Genomic DNA, 24530 nt, shown 5'->3' with positions numbered 1-24530 from the left:
TGTTACTTAGATTTTCTGTATCTTTATTGAGTTTCTAGTTCTGTCCATCGTTGAAAGTGGCATATTAGAGTCTCCTAATATTATTGTAGAATTATTTCTCTTTTCAATTCTGTTAAGAGTTTGTTTTACGTATTTTGGAAGTTTGTAATTGGGTACATAAATACTTATTATTGTTACATCTTCTTGGTGGATTGACCCTTTGATCGTTATATAATGCCCTTCTTTGTTGCTTATAATGGAGCCCTGGTGGTACAATGGTTAAGAGCTAGGGGTGTTAACCAAAAGGCCAGCAATTCAAATCTACCAGCTGCTCCTTGGAAACCCTATGGGGAAGTTCTACTCTGTCCTACAGGGTGGCTATGAGTCAGAATTGACGGCAATAAATTTTTGGTTTGGTGTCTCTTATAATGCATTTTTACTTAAAGCTTATTTTATCCAAAATTATTATTGCTACTCCTGTTGTCTTTGGGTACTGTTTGCTTGATATATTTTTTCCATCGTTTGATTTTTAACTTATGACTTTGTGTCTAAGGTGTGTCTCTTGCAGGCAACATACTCACAGATCTTTTTTTTTTTTTTAATCCATTCTTCCACTCTCTACCTCTTGACTGTATTTAGTTCATTTACATTCATTGTGATTAATGACAGGTATGGATTCATTGCTGTCATTTTGTTACACTTTTTTTTTTTTTTGGTGGTGTTAATGGTTTCTTTGTTCCTCTTTTCTGTCCTGAGTTCTTTCTGTACACCAAAACCAAACCCACTGCCATCAAGTCAATTCCAACTCACAGAGACCCTACAGGACAGAGTAGAACTGCCCAATACAGTTCCCAAGGAGCGCCTGGCGGATTTGAACTGCCAACCTCTTGGTTAGCAGCTGTAGCACTTAACCACTACGCCACCAGGGTTTCCTTTTCTGTACATGGATTTTCTTTTTGTATCAATCTTTGTTTTTGTGTTTACTGAGTCTGTTTGCTTCCTTTTTTGTTTTGATGAGTATGTTTATTACTTTTCTTTCTGGTTATTTTAAAGTCTATCCTGTTGTTGTTGTTAGGTGCCATTGAGTTAGTTCCAACTCATAGTGACCCTATGTACAACAGAATGAAACACTGCCTGGGCTCTGCACCATCCTCACAATTGTTGCTATATTTGAGCCCACTGTTGCAGCCACTGTGTTGATCCATCTCATCGAGGGTCTTCTCTTTACTGACCCTCTACTTCATCAAACATGATGTCCTTCTCCAGGGACTGGTCCCTCCTGATAATATATACAAAGTAACTGAGAAAAAGTTTCACTATCCTCACTTCTAAGGAACATTCTAACTGCACTTCCTCCAAGATTTGTTCGCTCTTGTGGCAGCTCATGGTATATTCAATATTCTTCACCAACACCATAATTTAACAGCATCAATTCTTCTTTGGTCCTCCTTATTCATTGTCCAGGTTTCACATGCATATGAGACGATTGAAAACACCATGCCTTGGATCAGGTGCACCTTAGTCTTCAAGGTGACATCTTTGGTTTTTTTTCTTTAACACTTCAAAGAGGTCTTTTGCAGCTGATCTGCACAATGCAACATGTTGTTTAATTTCCTGACTGCTGGTTACATTAGTGTTGATTGTGGTTCCAAGTAAAATTAAAATCCCTGACAATGTCAATCTTTTCTCCATTTATCAAGATGTTGCTTACTGGTCTATATGTGAGGATTTGTGTTTTATGCTGAGGTCTAATCCTTACTGAAGACTGCAGTCTTTGATCTTCATCAGCAAGTGCTTCAAGTCTTTTTTCCTTTCAGCAAGGAAGGTTGTGTCATCTGCATATCACTGGTCGCTAATGAGCCTTCCTCCAATCCAGATGCCCCATTCTTCTTCACATAGTTCAGTTTCTGGGATTATTTCCTCAGCATATAGCTTGAATAAGTATGGTGAAAGGATACAAGCCTGACATATACCTTTCCTGATTTTAAACCGTGCAGTATTCCCTTGCTCTGTTCGAATGACTTCCTCTTGGTCTATGTACAGGTTCCACATGAGCACAATTAAATGTTCTGGCACTCCCATTCTTTGCAATGTTATCCATAATATGTTGATTCATACAGACAAATGCCTTTGTCTAGTCAATAAAACACAGGTAAACATCTTTCTGGTATTCCTCTGCTTTCAGCCAGGATCCATCTGACATCAGCAATGATATCCCTCATCCCATGTCCTCTTCTGAATCTGGCTTGAATTTCTGGCAGTTCCCTGTCGATGTACTGCCTCAACCATTTTTCTTAATTATCTCCACAAAATGTTACTTGTGTGTGATATTAATGTTATTGTTCAATAACTTCTGCATTCTGTTGGATCACCTTTCTTCAGAAGGGGTACAAACATGGATCTCTCCCAGTCAGTTGGCCAGGTAGTTGTCTTCCAAATTTCTTGGCATAGATGAGTGAGCACTTCCAGCATCGCATACATTTGTTGAAACATCTCAGTTGGTGTTTTGTCGACTCCTGGAGCCTTGTTTTTCACCCATGATTTCAGTGCAGCTTGGACTTCCTCCTTCAATGCCACCAGTTCTCAATCATATGCTACCTCCTGAAATGCTTGAATGTCAACCAATTCTTTTTGGTACAGTGACTCTGTGTATTCCTTCCATCTTATTTTGATGCTTTCTGCATTGTTAAATGTTTTGAGGACTACGTTTACCTTAATCCTCTAAAACAGTCTGTTATATCTTGAAATCACCTTGACTTTTTCCCCATATATATGTTCTATAACTACATCTTTTATTGCCCCTTTTTGTTTTGAAGTTGTCATTTACAGCTTAACTCCCCTGGCTTCCTATAGTCAGTTTTTTAGCTTTGTTTTGCTTCTGTGAAGTTTTTATCTGGGTTGATATCTGGGTGTTGTTGTCATGAGTCCTTATCTCAGGTTGCTGTCTGATGTCGCTGGTTCTCTATTCGAAGGACTCCCTTTAATATTTCTTGTAAGGTTGGCCTGGTTTTTACAAATTCCCTTCGTTTCTGCTCATCTGGGCTTGTCTTAGTTTCACCATTGTTTCTGAAAGACAATTTGGTGGATATATGGTTCTTCTTTGGTGTCATGGACTGAATGGTGTCCCCCCAAAATATGTGTCAACTTGGTTAGGCCATGATTCCCAGTATTACGTGATTGTCCACCATTTTGTGATTTTCCTATGTGTTATAACTCATAATCTCTGCCTGTGGTTAAAACGGTTAGGGTGGGATGTAACACCCTTGCTCAGGTCACATCCCTGATCCAATGTAAAGGGAGTTTCCCTGGGGTGTGGCCTCCACCATCTTTTATCTTACAAGAGATAAAAGAAAAGGGAAACAAGCAGAGAGTTGGAGACCTCATACCACCAAGAAAGCAGTGCTGGGAGCAGAATGCATCCTTTGGATTGGGCGTTCCTGCACGGAGAAGCTCCTAGTCCGGGGAAGATTGATGACAAGGACCTTCCTCCAGAGCTGACAGAAAAAGCCTTCTCCAGGAGCTGATACCCTGAATTTGGACTTCTAGCTTTAATAGACTGTGAGATAATAAATTTCCATCTGTTGAAGCTTTCCACTCATGGTATTTGTTATAGCAGCACTACATGGCTGATACATTCTGCAATTCTTTTCCTTCAGGATTTTATATACGTCATCCCATTGCCTTCTTGCCTGCATGCTTTCTGATAAAAAATCAGCACTTAGTCTTACTGTAAGTGATATTTCATTTTTCATAAGCTGCTTTCAGTATTCTCTGTCTTTGATTTTAGAAAGATTATGTCTTGGTGTTTTTTTTGGTGGGGGGAGGGTTTTTGCTGGGGGTTTGTTGAGCTTCTTGGATGGTGTCTTAAGTTATATAGTGCTGCTGTAACAGAAGTACCACAGTGGATGGCTTTAACAAAGAGATATTTATTCTCTCATAGCCTAGGAGGCTAGAAATCTGAACTCAGGGTCCCAGCTCCAGGGTGAGGCTTTCTCTCTCTGTCAGCTCTGGGGGAAGGTCCTTGTCATCAATCTTCCCTGGTCAAGGAGCTTCTCAGCACAGGGGTCCCAGGTCCAAAGGACATGCTCTGCTCCCAGTGCTGCTTTCCTGGTGGTATGGGGTCCCCTTGTCCTCTGCTCACCTCTCTCTTTTATGTCTCAAAAGAGACTGACTTAAGACACAACCTAATCTTGTAGATGAAGTTCCGCCTCATTAATATAACTGCCACTAATCCCACCTCATTAACATCATCATTAACATCATAGAGGTAGGTTTTACAACACATAGGGAAATCACATCAGATGACAAAATGGTGTACGATCACACAATACTGAGAATCATGCCCTAGCTAAGTTGAAACACATCTTGGGGGGCACAATTCAATCCATATCAGGCGGAAAAACTTCTTGTCTCTCACGATATTTGCGAAGTGTTCAGCCAATATATCTGCAAAAATTCTCTCTGTACTTTTTTTTTTTTTTTCTCCTTTTCTGGAATTCTATTACGCATAAATTATTCCTCTTGATGGTTTTCCACATAACTCTTAGGCTTTCTTCATTCTTTTTCTGATTGTTCCTCAAACAAATTAGTATCAAGGGATTTTCCCTCTATTTTGCTGATTCTTTCTTCTATTGATTCAATTCTATTTCTGTGTCCTTCCACTGAGTTATCTATTTCAGACATTTATTGTTAATCTTCTGAATTTCTAGTTGTTGCTTTTGTATGGCTTCTATTGAGTCTGTCGTTTTGTTCTTGTATTGTTTTTCTAAATTCTTCTAGTGTTTTTTCTGTGTTTTCCTCGATCTCTTTGAGGATCCTAAATCTAAGTCTTTTGAATTCCTCCTCAGGTAGTTCTATTATTGTTTCTTCTTCTGGAAGGTTTTCTTTCACTTTATCTTGCTCACTTAGGTGCGCCATTTTATCCTGTTTTTTCATATGACTTGTTATTGCCTGCAGTCTTAAAGGCATTAAGGTGTTATTTTAGTTATTGATTGATTGTATGCTTGTTTTGTCCTGATTTTTTGTTTTGTTTTGACATATAAGGGTAAGTGCAGTGAGCAAGCTCCACTGATCACTTGTCTGGCAGCACGGGGGTGCTCACCATCTGTCATCAGTTGGTGAGGCAGCAGCAGGCAGGGCGAGTGTATATTGCTGTTCACCAGGCATGTGAGGCAGATGAGGGTGGGCTGGATGAGCACAATGCCACCCCGTCACCAGTCCAATGGCACAGGAGCAGGCGATGGCACTTGTCAGGTGGATGGGACGGCAGGTGGGGTGCGTATGGTTGGAGACTAGCAGCTCGGGCACACTCACTGTTGCCTGCCTGGTAGGTGGGGGGATATGTCAGGCAATGGGGGTCACAAGAGTGCTGCTCCTCACCAGGTTGGCAGGGCAGCAGACAGGAGGCTGTGATGGGTGACTCGTGGCATGGACGTGCTCACTGCTACTTATCCTTTGGGCAGGGTAGCAGGTGGGGAGGTATGGTGGGTGACCAGGGGCGTGGTGGTGCTCACTGGTACTCACTAGATGGTAGGACAGCAGACTGGGGGGTGTGGTGGATGACCAGGGGTATGGGAGCTCTCTGCCACTCACTGAAATAGGCAGGGCAGCAGGGGCGCAGTGGCAGACGGGGCTGGGTGGGGGAAAAGAGGGGCACATACCACCATTCCCAGGTGCATGGGGTAGCAGGAGGGGTTTGTGCTGTTAATCACCAGGAGGGCGGGGGGAGGAGGAGAGTGCTCCTCTGGTCTCTGATCATGGGTGCCTGGGCACCTCCCATTGGCTGCAGCCTGCAATTGGGACCTGGCCCCATCAAGTGCAAGGAGATGGGGGGCTGCCCAGAGTCTGGTTGGGGTGGGGGGGAACCTCCTGCTGACACTCTGTGGATCGATTACTTCATGTACATTACCCACCCTAATGGTCAGGGTCCTGTCTCTGGATCCTGACTCCCTCCCTGCTTTGTGGACACCAGAATCCCTGGAGCTCTCAGCCTCCTTCCTGTACTTTCCCTCCCTAGGTCTGGTTTATGTCCTGCTCACCTTGCTTCACTACAGGTATGTCTACAGTTTCTCTGTCTCCTATTGCAAACTCTGTTAAGTTGCCTTTCTGTGCTCCTCACCCAGGATGGCTGCTGACTTCATGTCAAGGTGGCCACGCTGTGCCAGGCCAGCTGGCAGAGCACCTCCACTCCATCTCTCTCCTCATTCACTGTTTTCATTCAGTTTCTTCTTCCAATCTGTGTTCAACCTAATTCTCTATCCTTCCATTTGATGCTCAGGGTTCCAGGGTTGTCATCTGCATCTGTTTCACCTGGTTTCTCAAGTCTTTGCTGTAGAGGGACAGAATGGTGTGTCTGACTAAGCTGCCATGTTGGGCCGTCTCTCTCCATAAGGTTTTGTAGGCTATAATCTTTATGAAAGCAGTTCAGGCCTTTCTTCCACAGAGCAGCTGGGGGGGTTCAAACTGTCAACCTTTAGGTTAGCAGCCAATCACAAAATGCTTGTACCACCCAAGATCCTTATGGAATGAGAAGTGGAACATAACTCTAAATGCTGTATATACTAGAAAGATATCAATGAAGTTATGCCAATACATTCAAAAAAATTGAAGAAACAGAAAAATTCTCCCCAAAATAGAACTTTTCAAAATAATCTCAAGGAGAAATAGCAAATCTAAATAGTTCTATAATCACTAAGGAAACTGAGTCAAAAATTTAAAAATCTTCCTATAGGCAACCCATACAGGCCATCACCTTTGAGTGTCCTTTTGAACCTCAAGCTTTGAGGAAAAAACTGGTTCCTGAAGCCACTTGGAGTCATACAATCCAGATAAACTAGTAAGCCTGTTTTGCTCTGGGTGCTGTGCTTTTTTTTTTTTTTGAAGAATTCAGTCTGTTTTAGTAAACTAACTTCAAAGATCAGACTGAGAGCTATGTATAAGGTAAATCAGTAAATAGTTTAACCAGTCTTCAAGACATTGTTGTATGAAATACCCGTCAAATGTTTACAATCAAACTCTCACCCTCTTGCTATATATAAAATTATGTATCTTAAAGAAACCAGGTTCTCAGAGGAGATCGACCTCATGGCCTGATCAGACTCCATTTTGTATTAGGTTCCACTCCTGCTTCAGAGAAAGTGACCCATGACTGTTCTTGGGAAGAACACTTAGTATGTTTTAGACAGATTAACTGGAGACCTCCAACAGGAGAAGTCTGTCCTTTACTATCTTGCTCATCATGTATTCTTTAATGAAAACTTGTTTATCACATTTTCATTTACCTACATTGTCTGTTTTCTCTAGACAAACTTTGTGCACTCTATGGATATATATTTTTGTGTGGTAGATCCAACTAAACTTATTTAGATGAACCCTTTCCAACTGATAGTGAATTTACATGGGTAATCTCTTGTCTAGAGTCCTGATGAACGCACGGGCAGTGCACTTTCGGAACCTTAGGATTACCTTTAGATATTCATAGCAATGATGCCAGTAAATATTGGAAAGGTAATGTTAAATTTTTCCCCATTGTAAAACAAAAGTCAGAAGAAACCCCATTGGTCCAACACTCAGGGTGTGGTTGGTAGCTTTAATTCCTACATACGGTATAGTTGAATTGGAGAAATCTTTAAGAAATCTATCAATTACTATGGGACAAATAACAGACAAAGTTGCTAATGGGATAGAAACACAACAGTGATCTCTGACCTCATAAACCAAGCTGATATGAGGTAACAGAATAGCCTTAGATTTTCATTATCTCAAGAAGTGTAATCTGCGCTGTAGCAAATACCTCTTGTTGCATTTGGATAAATAAAACAGGAGAAGTATTACAGGATATACACAGAATTGGACACCAAGCTACTTGGTCACACACTATAACACCGTTACAAACACCAGATTTATTTGGTTGGTTACCATCAGGAATAAGTACGTGAGCTAGATCACTAGTACAAGGGATAGTAATAGACTGCATAAAAGGCAAAAGACGACCTCGGACTAAAAGGTTGATGCACACTGAGTCTGTTCACTCCTGGCAATGCAAATGATGGAGAACATTGCCTTGAAGATCCTGGTGAAGAATCAGATGGCATCTGGTGGAAAATCAGCACCATGAGTTTAAAGAACGTGCCATGGTTGCCATCCAGGAGATTGACTAAGTCCAGGTATTGGTCATCAATGTATTATTTCCAAACTCTGATCAAAAGGAGGGAATGATTTAGGAAATAATATTGGAGTTATTATTCCCTGTCCTTGAGCATAGAGAATGTGACTCAGCTGGAGCTGGGCTCACGTGGACTCACAAGGATCCATCAACTGGGCCCTGAGATAGAAAGATACTATATGGGGTAATCTTGGAAAATATCTTTCAGGAAACATTTCACATAAGCCAGAACACAAGACTTTCCACTCTTACCTTTTTCTATTAGCATTCAGTGAACAGAAAATTTGTTGGACCAGTGAGGACTCTCCTGACTGTCATTACTGCAACCTGTACCAATGACAGTTAAGAAAGGCAACTCAAAATGTAGGATCACAGTTTCTAGCCAGTCTGTGAAAGGATGAAGCTTTCAATGGTTTTGTCCATTTTGTACTGTTAATATATACTGATGACTCTGTAATATTCTTTGGACTCGGGCAGATGTGACTGTGGCAACATGCTTGTCTGTGTTCCCATTCTTGCCTATTCTGTAATATTCCCTGAACTTGGGCATATGTGGTTGTGGTAGCATGCTTGTCCATTTTCCCATTCTTGCTTATTCTGTAATATTTCCTTGGACTCGGGCAGACATGGCTCTGGCAGCATGCTTATCTGCTTCCCACTTTTGCCGTTTTGAATATATGCTGAATAAAACTTTCTTTATGCTTTAAAAAAAAAAAAAAATCCCATAAAGAAAATTGCAGCCCCAGAAGATTTTACTGTCAAGTTCTACCAAACATTCAAGGAACAATAATTCTTTTACATAAATTATTCCAGAGTTTAGAAAATGGGAGTACCCTCCAGCTCATTTTTGGAAGTTAACATACCCTTGCTACCAAAACCTTGAAGGATGGTTCTCAAAAAGTATTGTCTGAGGACCCCATGGGGTCCCCAAGACCCTTTCAAAGAGTCTGAGCTATTTTCATCATAATAATGATGTTAATTGCTTTCTTTCCACTCTCATTTCCAGAGGCTACATGACACGTGATACTGGAAAAGACAGGAAAAGACCGAATGCTGAAACAGAATAATTCAGTTGTCTTGTTAAGTTTTTCCCAAAAATGATGAAAGACATCAACTCACCGATTCCAGATGCTCAACCCAAGGAGGTTATATACAAAGAAAACCCTACCTAGTTTGATGAATTCATCTATTCACAAAACTAAGAGAAAAGGACTTGGGTACAGATAGCTTGTTTAGAAAGTTAAAGAGGGTAAGAGGGTGAAAGCCAGAGTGAGGGAGTAAGGAGAGGAGACACAGAAGGAAGGAAAGCCATGAGGGTGCATTACGGAGCTGGTTACCACACTGAACTGGGCAGCTGGGGCTCGGTCCCATTATGGTCCCCCTGAAGAACTATGTAGAACACACCTCAGAACTGTTCCTTTGAAGGAAGCTATGGTATTTTTCACCGAGGCCCATCTCCCACTTGTTGAAGAACGCCCCCAAAGATGTAAACTCCACCATGCTTCTGAGTTACGTCTATACAGGCTAAGTGAGCTCCCACAAGGAAAGCCTTGAGGAGTAAAGCTGAGAGAGATGTCAAGCAGTTGAGGGACAACAAACAGTCCTACCAAAGAAATGAGGGTGGGAAGCCTTAAATGGAAAAGTCTGAGAAATGGAAAAAGCAGCCCCTTCCTAAGTGGTGCTTTAGAGATAAAGAATCTTCTCTATGATCATCCACGTCATCTTGTAAGTACTTCTATTATAACGCCACATTGTATTAGGTAAGTATTTTCAAGTCTGCCTCCTCTGCTCGTTGTTACTTTCTTGTTTTTAACCTCTGCTTAGTAGTCCCAACACCTAATACTATGTCTAGAACACATTTCATATAGACCTAAATGTATGCTAAATGAATGAATGTCTCTATCCTTCCCGGTTCCACCAGTGCACAAACTGTTCAGGGTCTGAGTTTTGAGTTATTATATGATGATGACCTCTGATAATTTCTTTCCTATTGGAAAGGGTTTTAAAGGGGTGAAAATGGCTAGGTACTTCCATAGACTCTTGAATTTTCCTATATCCACCCCCAAATACCTTCCCCTCCCACCACTCACCACCACAGACACATCCAAAGAACACCATGATGTTACCACCCCTGCCTTTACAAAACCTGTGCTAAGTCTTGCCCCTTTTACTTCCAGCCATGACTGAACTGACAGTGCTCCTAATTCTCGACACTCCCACCTCACCTCTGTAACACAGGGCCAGTCCTCCCAGATCACAGCTTTTCATAAGCTGAAGCACAGAAAAACTCTCAGCCAAGGAAACAAGTCAAAGCCTTCCCTTTCAAAATGAACGCTAGCTACTGCCAAGATGTTAGAAGTCCCTGACGCTGAGCTTCCCCGAAGAGGACAGGCTGAAAGAAACTGTCCACTACTAATGCATCTTTGTTCCACATAATACCATAACCTGGATCAAAACAAGAATTTCACGACAAAGCCCTATAATTTTCATCCTCCTTGAAACACATCAAACCTGTCCCTGCAAAACATGGGCTTGCTGTCAAGCACTGAGTCACTGGAAAAATCTTTTAACCCCGATTATTGTCAGAATGAGATGCATTTTCTGTTCCTGGAATTTATTTATTCCCAAAATGTGCCTGAGTAATCCTTCCTGGGTGCTTCAGGCTACATTCAACCCACTTAACCCAACGTTTCAAGTCACAATCTCATCTTAACCTTTTTAGAGAAGTTGTCACAGCTGAATTCCTGGGGCCACTGCTACACTGGAACCTAGCCCACTGGTTCCCGAAAACAAAGCACCAAATACCACCAAAAGTAGGAAAATCCACGATTTACTGCTTCAACTAATAGAATTCTTTGTAATTAAAGTTATAGTTTTCCTGTTGTCGTCAAGTTGATTCTGACTCATAGTGACCCTATTAGACAGAGTACAACTGCCCCATAGGGTTTCCAAGGAGCGGTTGGTAGATTTAAACTGCCAACTGTTTCATTAGCAGCTATAGCTCTTAACCACTGTGCCACCAGGGCTCCTATAATAAAATATAATAATAAAATATAATCACTATAGTTAAACAAATAGTAACTAAACTTTACTAAGCACTGACTACATGCCAGGTTCTGTTTTAAGCACTGTATGTGTGTGAACTAATTAACTCTTCATAACAGTGCTATGTGACAAAACTATCCCCCTCACTTCATAGACGGGGAAAGAGACACAGAAAAGCTAAGTAACTTGCGCAGTGTTACACAACTAAAAACTAGACAATGCCAAAGCTGAGATTCCGACAATGGCAGTCTGGCTCCAGAGCCTGAGCTCTTAACCACCATGGATGCAGACTCCCATGATTACTTTTAAAAGCCCTGTCTTAGATATCCCTTTTCATTCCTCAATTAGCAAAGCCAGCATAGCTGGACAGACACAAATTTACCCATCCATACCAACACATGCAATCAGGAGGCTGAAGTCAGAGGAAGTAAGGAACGATGGTAAGTGAATCATATATTTTATTACTGTGAGTAGCCTTTGAGCCCTGAAATTTACAAGCCAAGTCTACTTGTTGTTAGATGTCAGTGGAGTCGGTTCTGACCCTATGTACAACCAAACAAAACCTTTGCATGGTCCTATACCATCCTTACAACAGTAGGTATGTTTGAGCCCATTGTTGCAGCCACTGTGTCTCCTGGAGGGTCTTCTTTTTCACTGATCCTCTACTTTATCAGGCATGATGCCCTTCTCCAGGGCCTGGTTCCCCTGACAGCATGCACAAAGTAAACTTTTAGTTTAAGTACTTACAGCTTTCAACTGAGAAGAATTGAACATATTTCTTTCAAGACACATCTTTGACAAATAAGCCAAGGACCATTCCAGGTTAGCATTTCACAGTAAGAGTTAAACCAAACAATTCTCTGAGTCTCAAAACTGTACACATGGACATGGTTTCCACCGTCACTAAAACTCCAAATGCCTCTGAGCTTCAAGCCCATGCCAAGCGCCAAGATGCCCTTTGCCACTTTCCCTAGTCCTCTTCCTGAGTTTGGGCACAAGGTACCAAGTCCTGCCCACGCATTCTGGCTCTGCACAGGATGCCCCTCGCCATGGCACAGCCGCAAGAAATCCCCGTGGGAGGAAACAGACCCCAGTAGCCTGCGGAAAGGAAGTGGCTGCAGTAAGGGAGAGATCACGGCGGCGGGTGGGTCCTGCGGGGAATGGAAGCTGCCGGGTCCGGGAGAAAGGAAAGGCGCGTTCTGGGGGCGGGAGTGGGCAAGGGAAGCAGGTGGAAACCAAGCGCTTGAGAAGTGGGGACGGGCCAGAAGAGAAAGGCAAGGAAAGGGCGGGTATAAGGAAACCAAAGCGCTCCCAAAGCGGAAAACCACTGCGGGCGGCCCCTGGCGGGAGGGAAGAGGGGGCGTCGCCTCTCGCAGCCCACGGGCCTGCAAGGGCTCCTCCGGGCACGAACAGGGCGCGCGGCCTGCGCTCCCCGGCAGCCGCGGCCCGCGGAGGCCCGAGCCGGCACCCCAGCGCTTCCCGGCCCGGCCGCGGCCCTTCCGCGCCGCGCTTACCTCGGCCACGGCTGCCTCCCGCTCGGCCCCGCGCTCGGTCACAGGCTCATGCCGCGGGGCGCGGGCCACGGCCGCCGAGACCGATCGCAGCGTCAGCGCCCGCCACGGCCAGCGCCGGGTCTGCGCTAGGGAGCTGGGAGCGAGGTTCGGGCGACCGGCCTCGGCGGCGCCTGACACCGAGCGCACTGCGCATGCGGGAGCGTCGGGGCCCGCGCCCCCTGCTGGACAGGAGGAGTAAGGGCACGGCTGTAGGGTTTCTCCCCAAATAGGCGCGCGAAGCTCAGGTTCCGCGGAGAAAAGCACACGCAACCGTAGTCCACCTCATTCATAATTAAAGAAAATGCAAATCGAAACAACGAGACACCATGCTTCGCTTATTAAACTCACGGAAGTATAAACGTTTTACTCTAATCAGTGCTAGCGAACGTGCAACGTTCTCAGGTCAATTTGACAGTATTGTTTTTGTAGGTGCTCTTGAGTGAATTTGACCCACAGCGACACCATATGACAGGGTCCAACTGCCCCATAGAGTTTCCTAGGCTGTAATCGTTACAAGAGCAGATCACCAGGTCTTTCTCCCGCTGATCTACCGGGCGTGTTCAAACCCCAACCTTTCAGTTAGCAGTCAAGCATATTGACCATTTGGCTCCTTTTGACAGTACTATCCTATGGATATGCTCAGCAATGTTGATCAAAGATATTCATTCCGGCATTGTTTCCAATAGCAAAAAAACAGAAACAAGATGTCCGTAAACAGGGGAGTGGTTAAGAAACTATGGAACATGTCCAGAATGGAAGAATATAATAATGCATATATGTATGGAGGAAACCCTGGTGGTGTGGTGGTTAAGTGCTACGGCTGCTAACTAAAGGGTCGGCGGTTCGAATCCGCCAGGTGCTCCTTGGAAACTCCATGGGGCAGTTCTACTCTGTCCTATAGCGTCGCTATGAGTCGGAATCGACTGGATGGCACTGGGTTTGGTTTTCTTTTTTTCTCATATGTATGGAAATATGTCCAAGATTTGTTAGTATGAAAGCACAGTACAAAACAGTGGGCAAAGTATGATCCTATTTATTTAAAATATATATACAAAACACGAGACAGAAAATATATTGAAAACCAAATCCATGGCTGTCGAGTTGATTCCGACTCACAGTGGCGCCACTGGATCGGTTCCAACCCTTCAGTTAGTAACCATGCACAAATCGCTTGTGCCACCCAGAGACCTTGAGAAAGGAGATGCTTATATTCAGGTATCTGCACGACATTTTTTCCTGGAGGTAATGCAAGAAGCAGTTAACAGTTTGGGGGGAGTAATAGTGGAGGCAGAATTGGGGGAAAGAGGCTTTCATTTTTCATTTTGTTCCTTTCTGTAGTATTTACATGATCTAGACTTACACATGCACAGTAGAACCCCCGTCATACAGCAGTAAGTGGAGTCTAAAAAAAATTAATCCTATAAAATGAGGAGCGATGGCATTGATACCCCACTGAATGAAACAACCCCACTGAGCCGCTGAGTTCTGGGTCTGGTTGCTAGATCCAAATCCTTTCCGGCTTCAGCTATAGTTTAGCGCCATCTGGTGGAACTTGCTACTTATAGCTTAAATTTTCATGGGGATGATTCTGAGCTTGGAGCCCCCCAGCGGCATTCAGCAGCAACACAGATTCCAGGAAATACTTTGTCAGTTAATGCCTGCTTTGAGATACAAGGAGACTGGGGTGAGAACATTCTGAGGATGGGACACTAACATTGTGCTTCCCCACATCCAAGAGAGGGTTTCTATGTCTTCCACATTCACCGTTTCCCCCCCAAACACATCCCATTTGAAAGCTGGATGAGTGGAGAGAACTGTCAATCACCAGTGGCTTTATAGCTAAATTCTCGTTATCCCAAGGGTTATCTAGGCTGGTAGACTGTGGCCCTTTTTGTTTTCTTCTTTGTCCTTCTCTGCATTAAAAATATATACATGTTTTTAATTAATCATTCCTTCAATAAATGAGGACCTTTTGTGTTAAGGAACTGGGGTAAGCACTGCCTTTGAGCAACCCTGCCTATCGTATTCACTTTTTATAACCCTAGACTTGTAAAGTGCCTGGCACATAGTAAGGGCTCCATAAGTATTTGCTGAATGAATGAAGGGTACCCGGACGCTAGGAGGACCTCACTATAAGTAAGACAAATACACAAGCAAAGTCAGCCAAAGCAGAGCTGGAAAGCTGGCATAGAAGAACATATGCAAAATGCTGCAGAATCCAAAAGATGAAGAGACCACATGCAGCTGCAAAGATGTAGAAAAACTTCATGGGATAGTTGATACCTCCGCTGGCCCTGACGGATATTTAGGATTTGGACAAATAGAGAGGCAAAAGGGGCATTCCAGGCAGAGACAAAAACATGAGCAAAGGCACATAAGTAGAAAAGAAGGAGAAGCAAGGGGAAAGAGCATATATTTTTAAATCCAGTGTGGCTAAAACGGGGGAGCCTGTAGGGGTTGAAACCATGCAGGTAATTGGAGGTGAGAAAGCTTAGTAGCTACGATGTTAGAAGCTACAGGGATGCTAAAGTAGCTGGGGATGACTGCAGAGAAGAGTGGGAAACAAAACTATAAGCCAGGACCTAAAGGTGTTGAGGATGGTAGGAAAGTGTCCTAGTGATCGGTGATTGAAAGAGGAAGGGCTGTGGAAAGATGTTGCTTTACTCACTTTGAAGGTACCTGTCTTAGTCATCTAGTGCTGCTGTAACAGAAATACCACAAGTGGATGGCTTTAACAAAGAGAAATTTATTCTCTCACAGTCCAGGAGGCTAAAAGTCTGAATTCAGGGCATCAGCTCCAGGGGAAGGCTTTCTCACTTTGTGGGCTCTGGAGGAAGGTCCTTGTTTTCAATATTCCCTTGGTCTAGGAGCTTCTCCACACAGGAACCCTGGGACCAAAGGATGCGCTCTGCTCCCAGTGCTGCTTTCTTGGCAGTATGAGGTTCCTACGTTTCTCTGTTCAATTCTCTCTTTTATATCTCAAAAGAGATTGACTTAAGACACAACCTAATCTTGTAGAGTCCTGCCTCATTAACATAAGTGCTGATAATCCCACCTCATTAACATCATAGAGGTAGGATTTCCAACACAGGAAAATCACATCAGATGAAAAAATGGCAGATAATCACACAATACTGGGAATCATGGCCTAGCCAAGTTGACAGATATTTGGTGGGGGGACACAACTCAATACATAACAGTGCCAAACCAAAAAAAAATAGGACAGAGTAGAACTGCCCCATAGGGTTTCCAAGGAGCAGCTGATGAATTCGAACTGCTGACTTTCTGGTTACCAACCTGAGCTCTTAACCACTGCACCATCATAGCTCCACTGAAGGTACAGGGCAAGGTGAAGATTCCACAGATACTCCCCTACCAGTGAGTAAGGAAAAGTGAAAGTGGGAGTTAGAAAAGGAACGGCTTTCAAGGAATGAGTTTAAAATTGCTAGTGGGAGAAATTCCTAGTACGAAGTTGAATTCCAGATTTACCACTTGCTAGCTTTTAGCTTTGTGACCCTGGGCCTTAGTTGCCTCCTCTGTAAAAATGGAACAATATTAGTGCAAATTTCATTGGGTTATTGTGAGGATTAAATGAGCTAAATGCCATTTTATCATATTTATTATTATAATTGCAATTATTTTCAAAAGTCTGAAGAATAGCAAGGTAACCCCTGTTGGTACACAGAAAATAATATCTACCATTCATTGAGCACTTGGTATATACCAATTGTCACATATATTATCCTTTTTTTTCATAACAGTGCTGCAAAGGTGCTTCTCTTTATTACAGGGGAGCAAATAGGAGCTTGGAGAAGGTAAGTGACTTGTCCAAGTCTACACAGATGGCTAGGAGCAGATCCCATTCTTCCTACGAGTGAAGCATGGAAAGAGAATTGCAGAGCCCTTCCTGGGATTGTGAAGGAAGACTGGGGAAAGAAATTTTTACCAAATGGAAGAATACTCCTTAGAAGCGAGGAAGACAAAACTTTGTCTCACTTATTTTGGACGTGTTACTAGGAGGGACCAGTCTCCGAAGAAGGACATCATACTTGGTAGAGGATCAGCAAAAAGAGGAAGACCCTCAATGAGATGGACTGACTGCTGTACGTAGGGTTGTTATGAGTCGGAACTGACTCAACAGCAAATATCAGCATGTTATGGACTGAATGTGTCCCCCCCAAACCATGTGTTGTAAATCCTAACTTCTATGCCCGTGGTTATAATCCCATTTGGGAATGGGCTGTCTCTGTTATGTTAATGAGGCAGGATTAGTGTAAAGTCTATCTTGAATCAATCTCTTTTGAGATACGAAAGAGATTAAACAAGAAAGCAGAGCAGAGATGGCGGAAGATTAATGACAAGCCACACAGAGATCTCCAAGGAACAAGGAGGAAGGAACCAAGCTGAAGAGACAAGGGCCTTCCCCGAGAACCAACAGAGAAAGCTTTCCCCTAGAGATGGCACCCTGAATTCGGACTTCTGGTTTCCTAAACCATGAGAAAACAAATCTGTTAAAGCCATCCACTCATGGTATTTCTGTTACAGCAGCACTAGATAACTAAGATACTACAACCACCACCACAAGGGCCACGATTCCATTCCTTTGGGCTGTAGCAGGCATAACTGATTTAACTGCCCCCGCCCCCCGTGATCCCATCTGCTGCACATGCTGGACACGGCTGCTCCAAAAATAGATACAGAGATTCTCAGAGATCTGCCATAAAATAGTTCAAACAAGAGAACGGAGTTGAATGTATTTATATACCCAATTGGTGGGTGGGTAGATACCCAATTGGTGGGTGGATTTTGATACAAATTACCTTTAAGATCCCTTCCAATCCTACCATTCTATAATTCTGTGGATATCTCACTCTAGTCCATCACACCTGCCTGAGAACACACCTTGGGGGGTGTGTTAAGAGTAGACAGGGGATTTCCATCAGACAAACCTGGGTTCAAAGGCCTTATCCAGCCATTTCCAACTGTGTGATTGCAACTTCAGTGAATTGTGAGAAACAGATGAGATTATGTGGGTAAAGCTCATAGCACAATGCCTGCCTCACACTGGATGCACAAGAGATGTTGACCTTCTCTGCCCTGCCACGGTCAGGTTCCCTCTGAGATGATGGCGGGAGGATTCTGCAGGAGGGAACAAAGTGTATGCACAAATTAAAGAAAAAACTGGTTTAAGCAATGAGCAATAAATAATTTTATCATTCAACTTCAAAGTAAGGTGGTTGGTTGCTTTGGATGCGAAATCATCAAGAACCTAAGTTCTTCTCATCTCTCTGTTGTGCCATCCTTAGCTTTCCTCATGGTCACAACATGGCAGCCACAGCTCTAGGCATTCCATGAGGAAGGGCCGTGTCCTGCAAAATAAGAAAGACTGCTCCCTTCCTTATGTATCTTTTTCATAGCCAAGAACATTCCCCTTAAAAACTGTCCCCAGCAGCTGTCCCCTAAAGCCATCACATGTCCATGCTTAAACAATCACTGGCATGGGGAATGGGACCATCATATTTTACCTGTCAGAATCCTGGACAGTCCTGGGCCTGGGATAGGGCCCCACCTCACTTCTGGAACACCTGAGTCCCCCAACATGGCAGTGAGAGAGGTTTTTAAGAACGCAGAAAGGTATATTCTACAAGGAAAAAGACCCCATGAAAGAATTGCTCTGTGGTGTTTTATGTTGACTATTTTCTGTGGTGTTTTGTTTAAAACAACACTGGCCAGCATCATGGTAGGCTGGAAAACATCTATCGGTGCCAGATCAAATATAACCAACACTCTCTCAAAAGGATAGCTGAGCTCACAAAAAAAGCAAGAGAGAAATAGTCAGGAGCCAAAAAGGAAGCTAACGTGAGAAAACTGAGTGCTGGAGCCACAACTATCTTGGCCATACAAGGTGGGTAGTGGATGCAGAGACACCCACATAAAGCTAGGATCCTGAAGGATTACACTCAAAAGGGAGGACTGGAAAAATGTGCCCAACAGCTATAACAACCAGAACAGCTGTCCATGTTGTCCAAAGAGAAGAAAAAGAAAACAGTCTCAGCTGAAAATCTTTAATATCCAGCACCTCAAGGATTTAGGATGTGAATTTATATTCCAGAATGATCCAGGGAGCTCCAGCCAGGAAATACATGATGTGGTTCCGGGTCAAGTTCTGTATGAGTTTCCCAGAGCCCTGTGCAGGTAGAGACTTTGTTCACTTTGTCATTGCTGTAGCCCCAGCACTTCCAAGAGCACCTGACACACGGCAGAGGCTGAACAAATATTTGTTGAATAACAGAGTGAGTAAATGAATGAATGAAATAAAAAGGAAGCACCAGAAAAACATTCTTTTTTCTGCCTCCTGAAGTGCTTTGTGAGGAGGTGATGTCTGGAGCTTTTGCAGCCATTTGAGGCCTGAGGAAAAAAGATCAACACAATAGGGAAGCCAAAGTGGATAGATAAGTAAAACTTGGGTTCCAAGTACCTCATATTTCAAGACAGGCAGGTGATTAAGATAAACACGATTAGCCTTCTGTGGGAAAAGGGAAATGGATGCTGGGGAAGAAAGGGCATCTATCCTTCTAATACCCCACAGTGTCTGCTACCAGCACCATGTAGCCTGGAGCTGTCTGGGAGCCAGCTTGCCACCGCCTGAATGCAACATGCCTGAAAATACAGATATAGATAGCTGCCATCGAGTCAACTCCAACTCATGGTGACCTATGTACAACAGAACAAAACATTGCCCAGACCTACGTCATCCTTATGATCACTGGCACGTTCATCATTCCGGCTACTGTGCCAATCCATCTCACTGAGAGTTTCCCTTACCCTCTTTCACCCTCTGCGTCACCAAACACTGTCCTTCTCCAGCAATTGATCCCTCCTGATGACCTGTCCAAAGCAAGCGGGTCAGACAATGTTCTGTTGTGATCCATAAGATTTTTAGTGGCTAATTTTCAAAAGTAGGTCACCTGATCTTTTTTCCTAGTGTGTCTTAGTCTGGAATTTCTGCTGAAACCTGTCCACGATGGGCGACCCTGCTCATATTTGAAATACTGCTGGCATAGCTTCCAGCATCACAGCAACATGAATGCCACACAGTACAACAAACTGACAGATGGGTGGTGGTGTCTGAAAATACAGCCACGTAAAGGAAACCAGAAAGGGAGAGCATACAATCTGATGACATCACTGAAACTCCTGGATACAGCCATACCTGAAACACCTGTCCTTGCCCTTTCCAGTTCCGTCAATCTAATAAATCAGCCTGCCTGCCACCCCCCCCCTTTTTTAAATTTGATCTATTTCTACTGGTTTTTGTCATATTTAACCAAGACTCCCAACTAATCTATTAGCTTAGGAATTCTCATTGATTGAAAATAAAGGAACATACAATTACTCCAGGAAACACATTTTTCCTTGTACTTTTTTTTTTTGTCAACAATAGAGAAATCTTGCAAGGATTCAAAGTCCTGGTGCACAACGTGTACAATCACTGTAGGGTACGGACCCAGAAGGGTCAGCAAGAATCGTTCGAACCTCGACATAGGTCATAGGCTCACGGGCGGGGGCGGGGAGGGGGTGGCGCCACGGCCGCCCGAATCCGACTGTGCAGTCAGCGGCCGCCGGGCCAGCACCGGGTCTGTGCCACCGGGCGGGAAGCAGGACTTGGGCGACCAGCCTCAGCGGCGTCCGGCACACAGCGCACTGCGCATGCGGGGACATCAGGGCCGGCGCCCCCTGTTGGACAGGAGAGTCAGGGCACCGCTGTACGTTTCTGGACACCTTAAGGTGGCTAGAGGAAGGAGTCCCAGCTCAGAGAATAAATGATAGATTTGCCCACCCATCATTTATACTCTGTTTTAGCTCAGGTTCCATGAGAAAAGGGCTTAGTGCAGGTAAGTATTTTGGAAGAGATCTTAAAGAACGTGAAGACTGGAATGAGTAAACTAAAAGAGAAAGCCAATCCAAGGATGCGTTATAGAACTGGTTACTGCTCTGGGCACCTGGGGCTCAATTCCGTTGATAATACTTTGAAGAGCCATGTAGAACGTACCACAGAATTGTCCACCTGTACAGAAGAAATATTTATCCACTGGCTCTTGTCTGCCATTGCTCAAGGATTGCCCCAAAAGTTTGAACTCCATCATAGTTCTGGTTTGCATTTGTGCCCTACGAGTTCCATGGGATGGTGAGAGAGAAGCCCTAAGAGAAAGTAAGAGATATGTGGTGCAGCTGAAAGACTGTCAGGTTACACATGCACATGGCTGGGGAGCTGCAGTTACGGACAAAGCAATAAGGTGAACGTTAAAAGATATGTCCAACACGTAAAGGAAGGCACGGGAAGGACACCCATTCAGCAGGGCACAAACCAGCTGGGGCTGGAGGACTCCCCTCTGCTACTCCAATCGTCACGAGCACAGTTCAGGCCCACATTCCTGGACCAATCAGCCTGTGCTGGGTAGTCAACTTGGATTCCCTCTGAGAAAAATGAGGAGTCGCTGTTCTGATAATTCTAAAAGGAACTTGTCACATCGTTCACCCAGGACCCTCCGCGGTAATGGCAGTGTCTGCAATAGCAGCTTTTGTAGGGGTTGCAGAGGGCTCTTAGCGTGGCCATTCCTTATACCAAAAACAAACAGTTGCTGTGAAGTCAATTCCCACTCACGGCAACCCCACGTGTTGTAGAGTAGAACTGCACTCCGTGGGGTTTTCAAGGCTATGAACTTCTGGAAGCAGATTGCCAGGCCTTTCTTCTGAGGCGTCTCTGGGTAGGTTCAAACTGCCAACCTTTTGGTTATCAGTCAAACACTTAACCATTTGTACCACCCAGAACCCCCTATAAAAGCTTATACTGACCCTGCATAAAAGCTGAAGGCATTTCAGTAAAACGAATCCTGATACTGTCCCTTCCTAGATATGGGAGTAGAAAGGATTGCTACTTAGCCAATGATGTAAAAAAAAGAATGATGAAGATGACAACATAAAGTCTGGCTCTCAGGACTACAAAGTCCGAGAGTTCTACTTGGACTTGGTTTGCCAAAGTAGAAAGAGCACAGGACTTTGAATCAAACCAAGCACACTTTGAATCTGCTCCTTTTTATTTATATGACCTTTAGAATATCGTCCAATCTCTCTGAGACTCAGTTTCCTCGTTTGCAAAGCAGGGATAATAATGGCAGCCCCCCAGGATTACTGTGGAGTTAGAAATCATGCATGTGAATTACCCAGCATACTGTCTGGCGTGTAGATGGTGTCCAGTAAAAGAGAGGCAGAGAGTATGAGTGAATGAATGAAAGCAGGATGAAACCAATCCTAAGCCAAAATGGCAAGATCTACAGTACAGAAACACTGATTTCGCTGACATTATCTTTAAAGGTGGAACAAGGAGAGAAAGAGTTTTCCAAGCAGGAGTGTCAGCACCTAAGAAGAGTCCTCACACACAGCTCTAAGTTTGTGTCACAGAGCTTTCATTTGGGCTCTGAGCCAAAGCACCCTTGGAGATGGGGTCGGCGGCCCTTCCTTTGTAGTCTTAGGGTGAGAAGGCCAGCTTTGGGCAGCTTGGCCACTCAGCAGCCTCAGATCAGGGTTCCTGGCCCAGACTCTCCCCTCAAGTCTTTGTGAGGTCACTCTGCTTTGGGGACACCAGTGAAGATGGCTTCTTTCCAGGAACAGGGGGAAGATGGAGGGGCTCCTGACTCCCACCTGGGTCCTGTTCGCTTCATCCTGGACCGAGGCCACACAGGTTCCTGTGTGCTCTGGGGCCCTGTATCCTAGGTCCGGGGAGGACAGTCTGAACACACAGAATTAAATCCATTCCCCTTGGAGCCTAAAAATTATCACTCCTTTTTATTTTTTAGGCATATTCTCTCTTGTATGTGCTCTTCCTTCAGCTGGTTTCCTTGGCAATAAAGAATGAGGGATGAAGGAGCTATCAAAAAGCAGGTACAGGTTGTTTATTTCCCTTTCACATCCTCAGGGGGCCGAGGGCTGTGGTTAGTTAGGAGCAGTCACGACTCCTCTGTTCTGCAGATTACTCACAACAGAGGCTTCTAGTTCCCCCCTGTAGGGTTTAATTGGGGGGGGGGGAGGGGGGTTCAAACACAGCTTAAGGAGTCTCACACAGCCACAGAAAGAGGCCAGAAACAGCTCTTCCTCTTCAGGAGTCAGGCCAAGTCAGGCATCCCCCTGTCAAATGGCTCTTCCACAATCAGCCTCCCGCAGCCTTGGATGCCTAGGCCAGTAGTGGCGGCCAGGCCCTCCGGCCACAAGTCCACAACCAGTTCACCTGGGCTGGCTGCTGGGCTCCTGGGTCTGAGAGGAAGGGGGGTCTTCTGCCACCTGGGATTTGCCCTCGAGCACCTGCCGGACCCTCTGCATTCCTGGAAAGGGGACATGAAGGCCCGGTCAGCACTGATGGCCGAATGGGTGGGTCTGCTGGGCCAGAAGAAGGAGGGCAGGATGAAGGGCGCAGTGAGAAGCTGGGCTGGGAAGGTGGACAGCTCACCCAGGCGAAGCTGGTGGGCGTTGTCTGCGAAGATGAAGCGAAACCAGCCAGGCTCTATACACTCAAAGGCCTTGCCAGAGGACAGCAGCACCTTGTTGTCCAAAAAGCGGCGCCAGAGCAGCATTTCCTCCTCAAAGGTGCCCTTGGACAGGTACTGGGAGGATGGAAGGCGCTCGGGATGCAGCTGAGACTGCAGCAGGCTCTGCACCGCCCCCCCGCTCCCCACCTGTTGGATGAAGGCTTAGAATTGCCTCTCAGTCTCCACCTTCACCTGCATTACCTTTCTCAGGTCAGCCCAGATGAAGAAGCCTGCCCCACGATTCAGGAAGGGGATCCTCAGGGCCCTGAGCTCCTCGGAGACATACGTGTGGGCAGCCTTGAGCCGGGCATGGTTTTCCGGCAGGTACACTTGGTTGATCCAGTCTGATTGGGTAAAAGGGAAACCAAAAGATAAATCTCCCATCAATCCTCCAACGGGTTGGCCTAAAATTTGAAAAAAAAAAAAGGCCACAAGCTTCCAGGACTGAGCCCCTCCTAAAGCTGGTTAAGAGAGTCTTGTTAATGCAGTGATTAAGAGCTTGGCTACTAACTGAAAAGCCGGTGGCTCGAACCCACCAGCCACTCCATGGGAGAAAGATGTGGCAACCTGCTCCTGTAAAGATTCCAAAACCCACTGCCATGGAGTCAATGCCAACTCATAGCGACCCCATGGGGTTTCCAAGGCTGTAAATCTCTACAAAAACAGACTGCCACACTGTTCTCCCACAGAGCCACTGGTGGGAGCATCACTCACTTTAACCATGTGCCACCAGGGCTCCTTGGTCCTACAGGGTTATTATGAGTTGGAATCAACTAGACAGCAACAGATTTGTTTTTTCCTTTTTTTTGTATAACTGGTTGATGGAGGGAAAAGCTTAGTATTTGGTGAAAACCAAAAAACCCATTGCCATTGATTCAGACTCATAGTGACCCTATAGGACAGAGCAGAACTGCCCCATAGAGTTTTCAAGGAGTGGCTGGTGGATTCAAACTGCCAACCTTTTGGTTAGCAGCCTGAGCTCTTAACCACTGTGCCACCAAGACTCCTTTTGGTGCAAAGCACCTTAAATTCAGAGACTTGGTCTTGACAGCTCTCGGTCCTGTGTTCCATTCAGAAGGCCAAAGTCCCCCAGGATGCAGAAAGTCACATGCTTGAAAGTCACACCAGCTTGAAAGTCACATCGGCTGAGGTTCAGATGCCACCAGTCATTGACAAGGTGTGTGGCCTTGGACAGCTTTTTCTCTC

General features: G+C 44.7%; 2 protein-coding genes across 2 annotated transcripts in view; both read right to left on the bottom strand.

The window, feature by feature from the left end:
• Window positions 1–12878, bottom strand: part of EXT2 (exostosin glycosyltransferase 2) — a 157671-nt gene extending 144793 nt beyond the window's left edge. Inside the window, exon 1 of the mRNA XM_049890927.1 lies at window positions 12703–12878. The gene's annotated coding sequence lies outside the window, so the exon portion shown is untranslated. The remainder of the gene's footprint in view (window positions 1–12702) is intronic.
• A 956-nt stretch (window positions 12879–13834) lies between these two features.
• The window catches only part of ACCS (1-aminocyclopropane-1-carboxylate synthase homolog (inactive)), a 35502-nt gene continuing 24806 nt past the window's right edge, over window positions 13835–24530 (bottom strand). The window contains exons 14-16 of the mRNA XM_049890928.1: window positions 23526–23668; window positions 23246–23399; window positions 13835–23120 (exon numbers count right to left, since the gene is read on the bottom strand). Coding sequence (XP_049746885.1) covers window positions 23023–23120; window positions 23246–23399; window positions 23526–23668 — 395 coding nt within the window. The 3' untranslated portion in view covers window positions 13835–23022. The remainder of the gene's footprint in view (window positions 23121–23245; window positions 23400–23525; window positions 23669–24530) is intronic.

Source organism: Elephas maximus, chromosome 7, assembly GCF_024166365.1.
Source record: "Elephas maximus indicus isolate mEleMax1 chromosome 7, mEleMax1 primary haplotype, whole genome shotgun sequence".
In the NCBI taxonomy this organism is placed as follows: domain Eukaryota; kingdom Metazoa; phylum Chordata; class Mammalia; order Proboscidea; family Elephantidae; genus Elephas; species Elephas maximus.
Note: the sequence above shows the minus strand (reverse complement) of the source record. Positions and strands in the feature narration are given on the sequence as shown.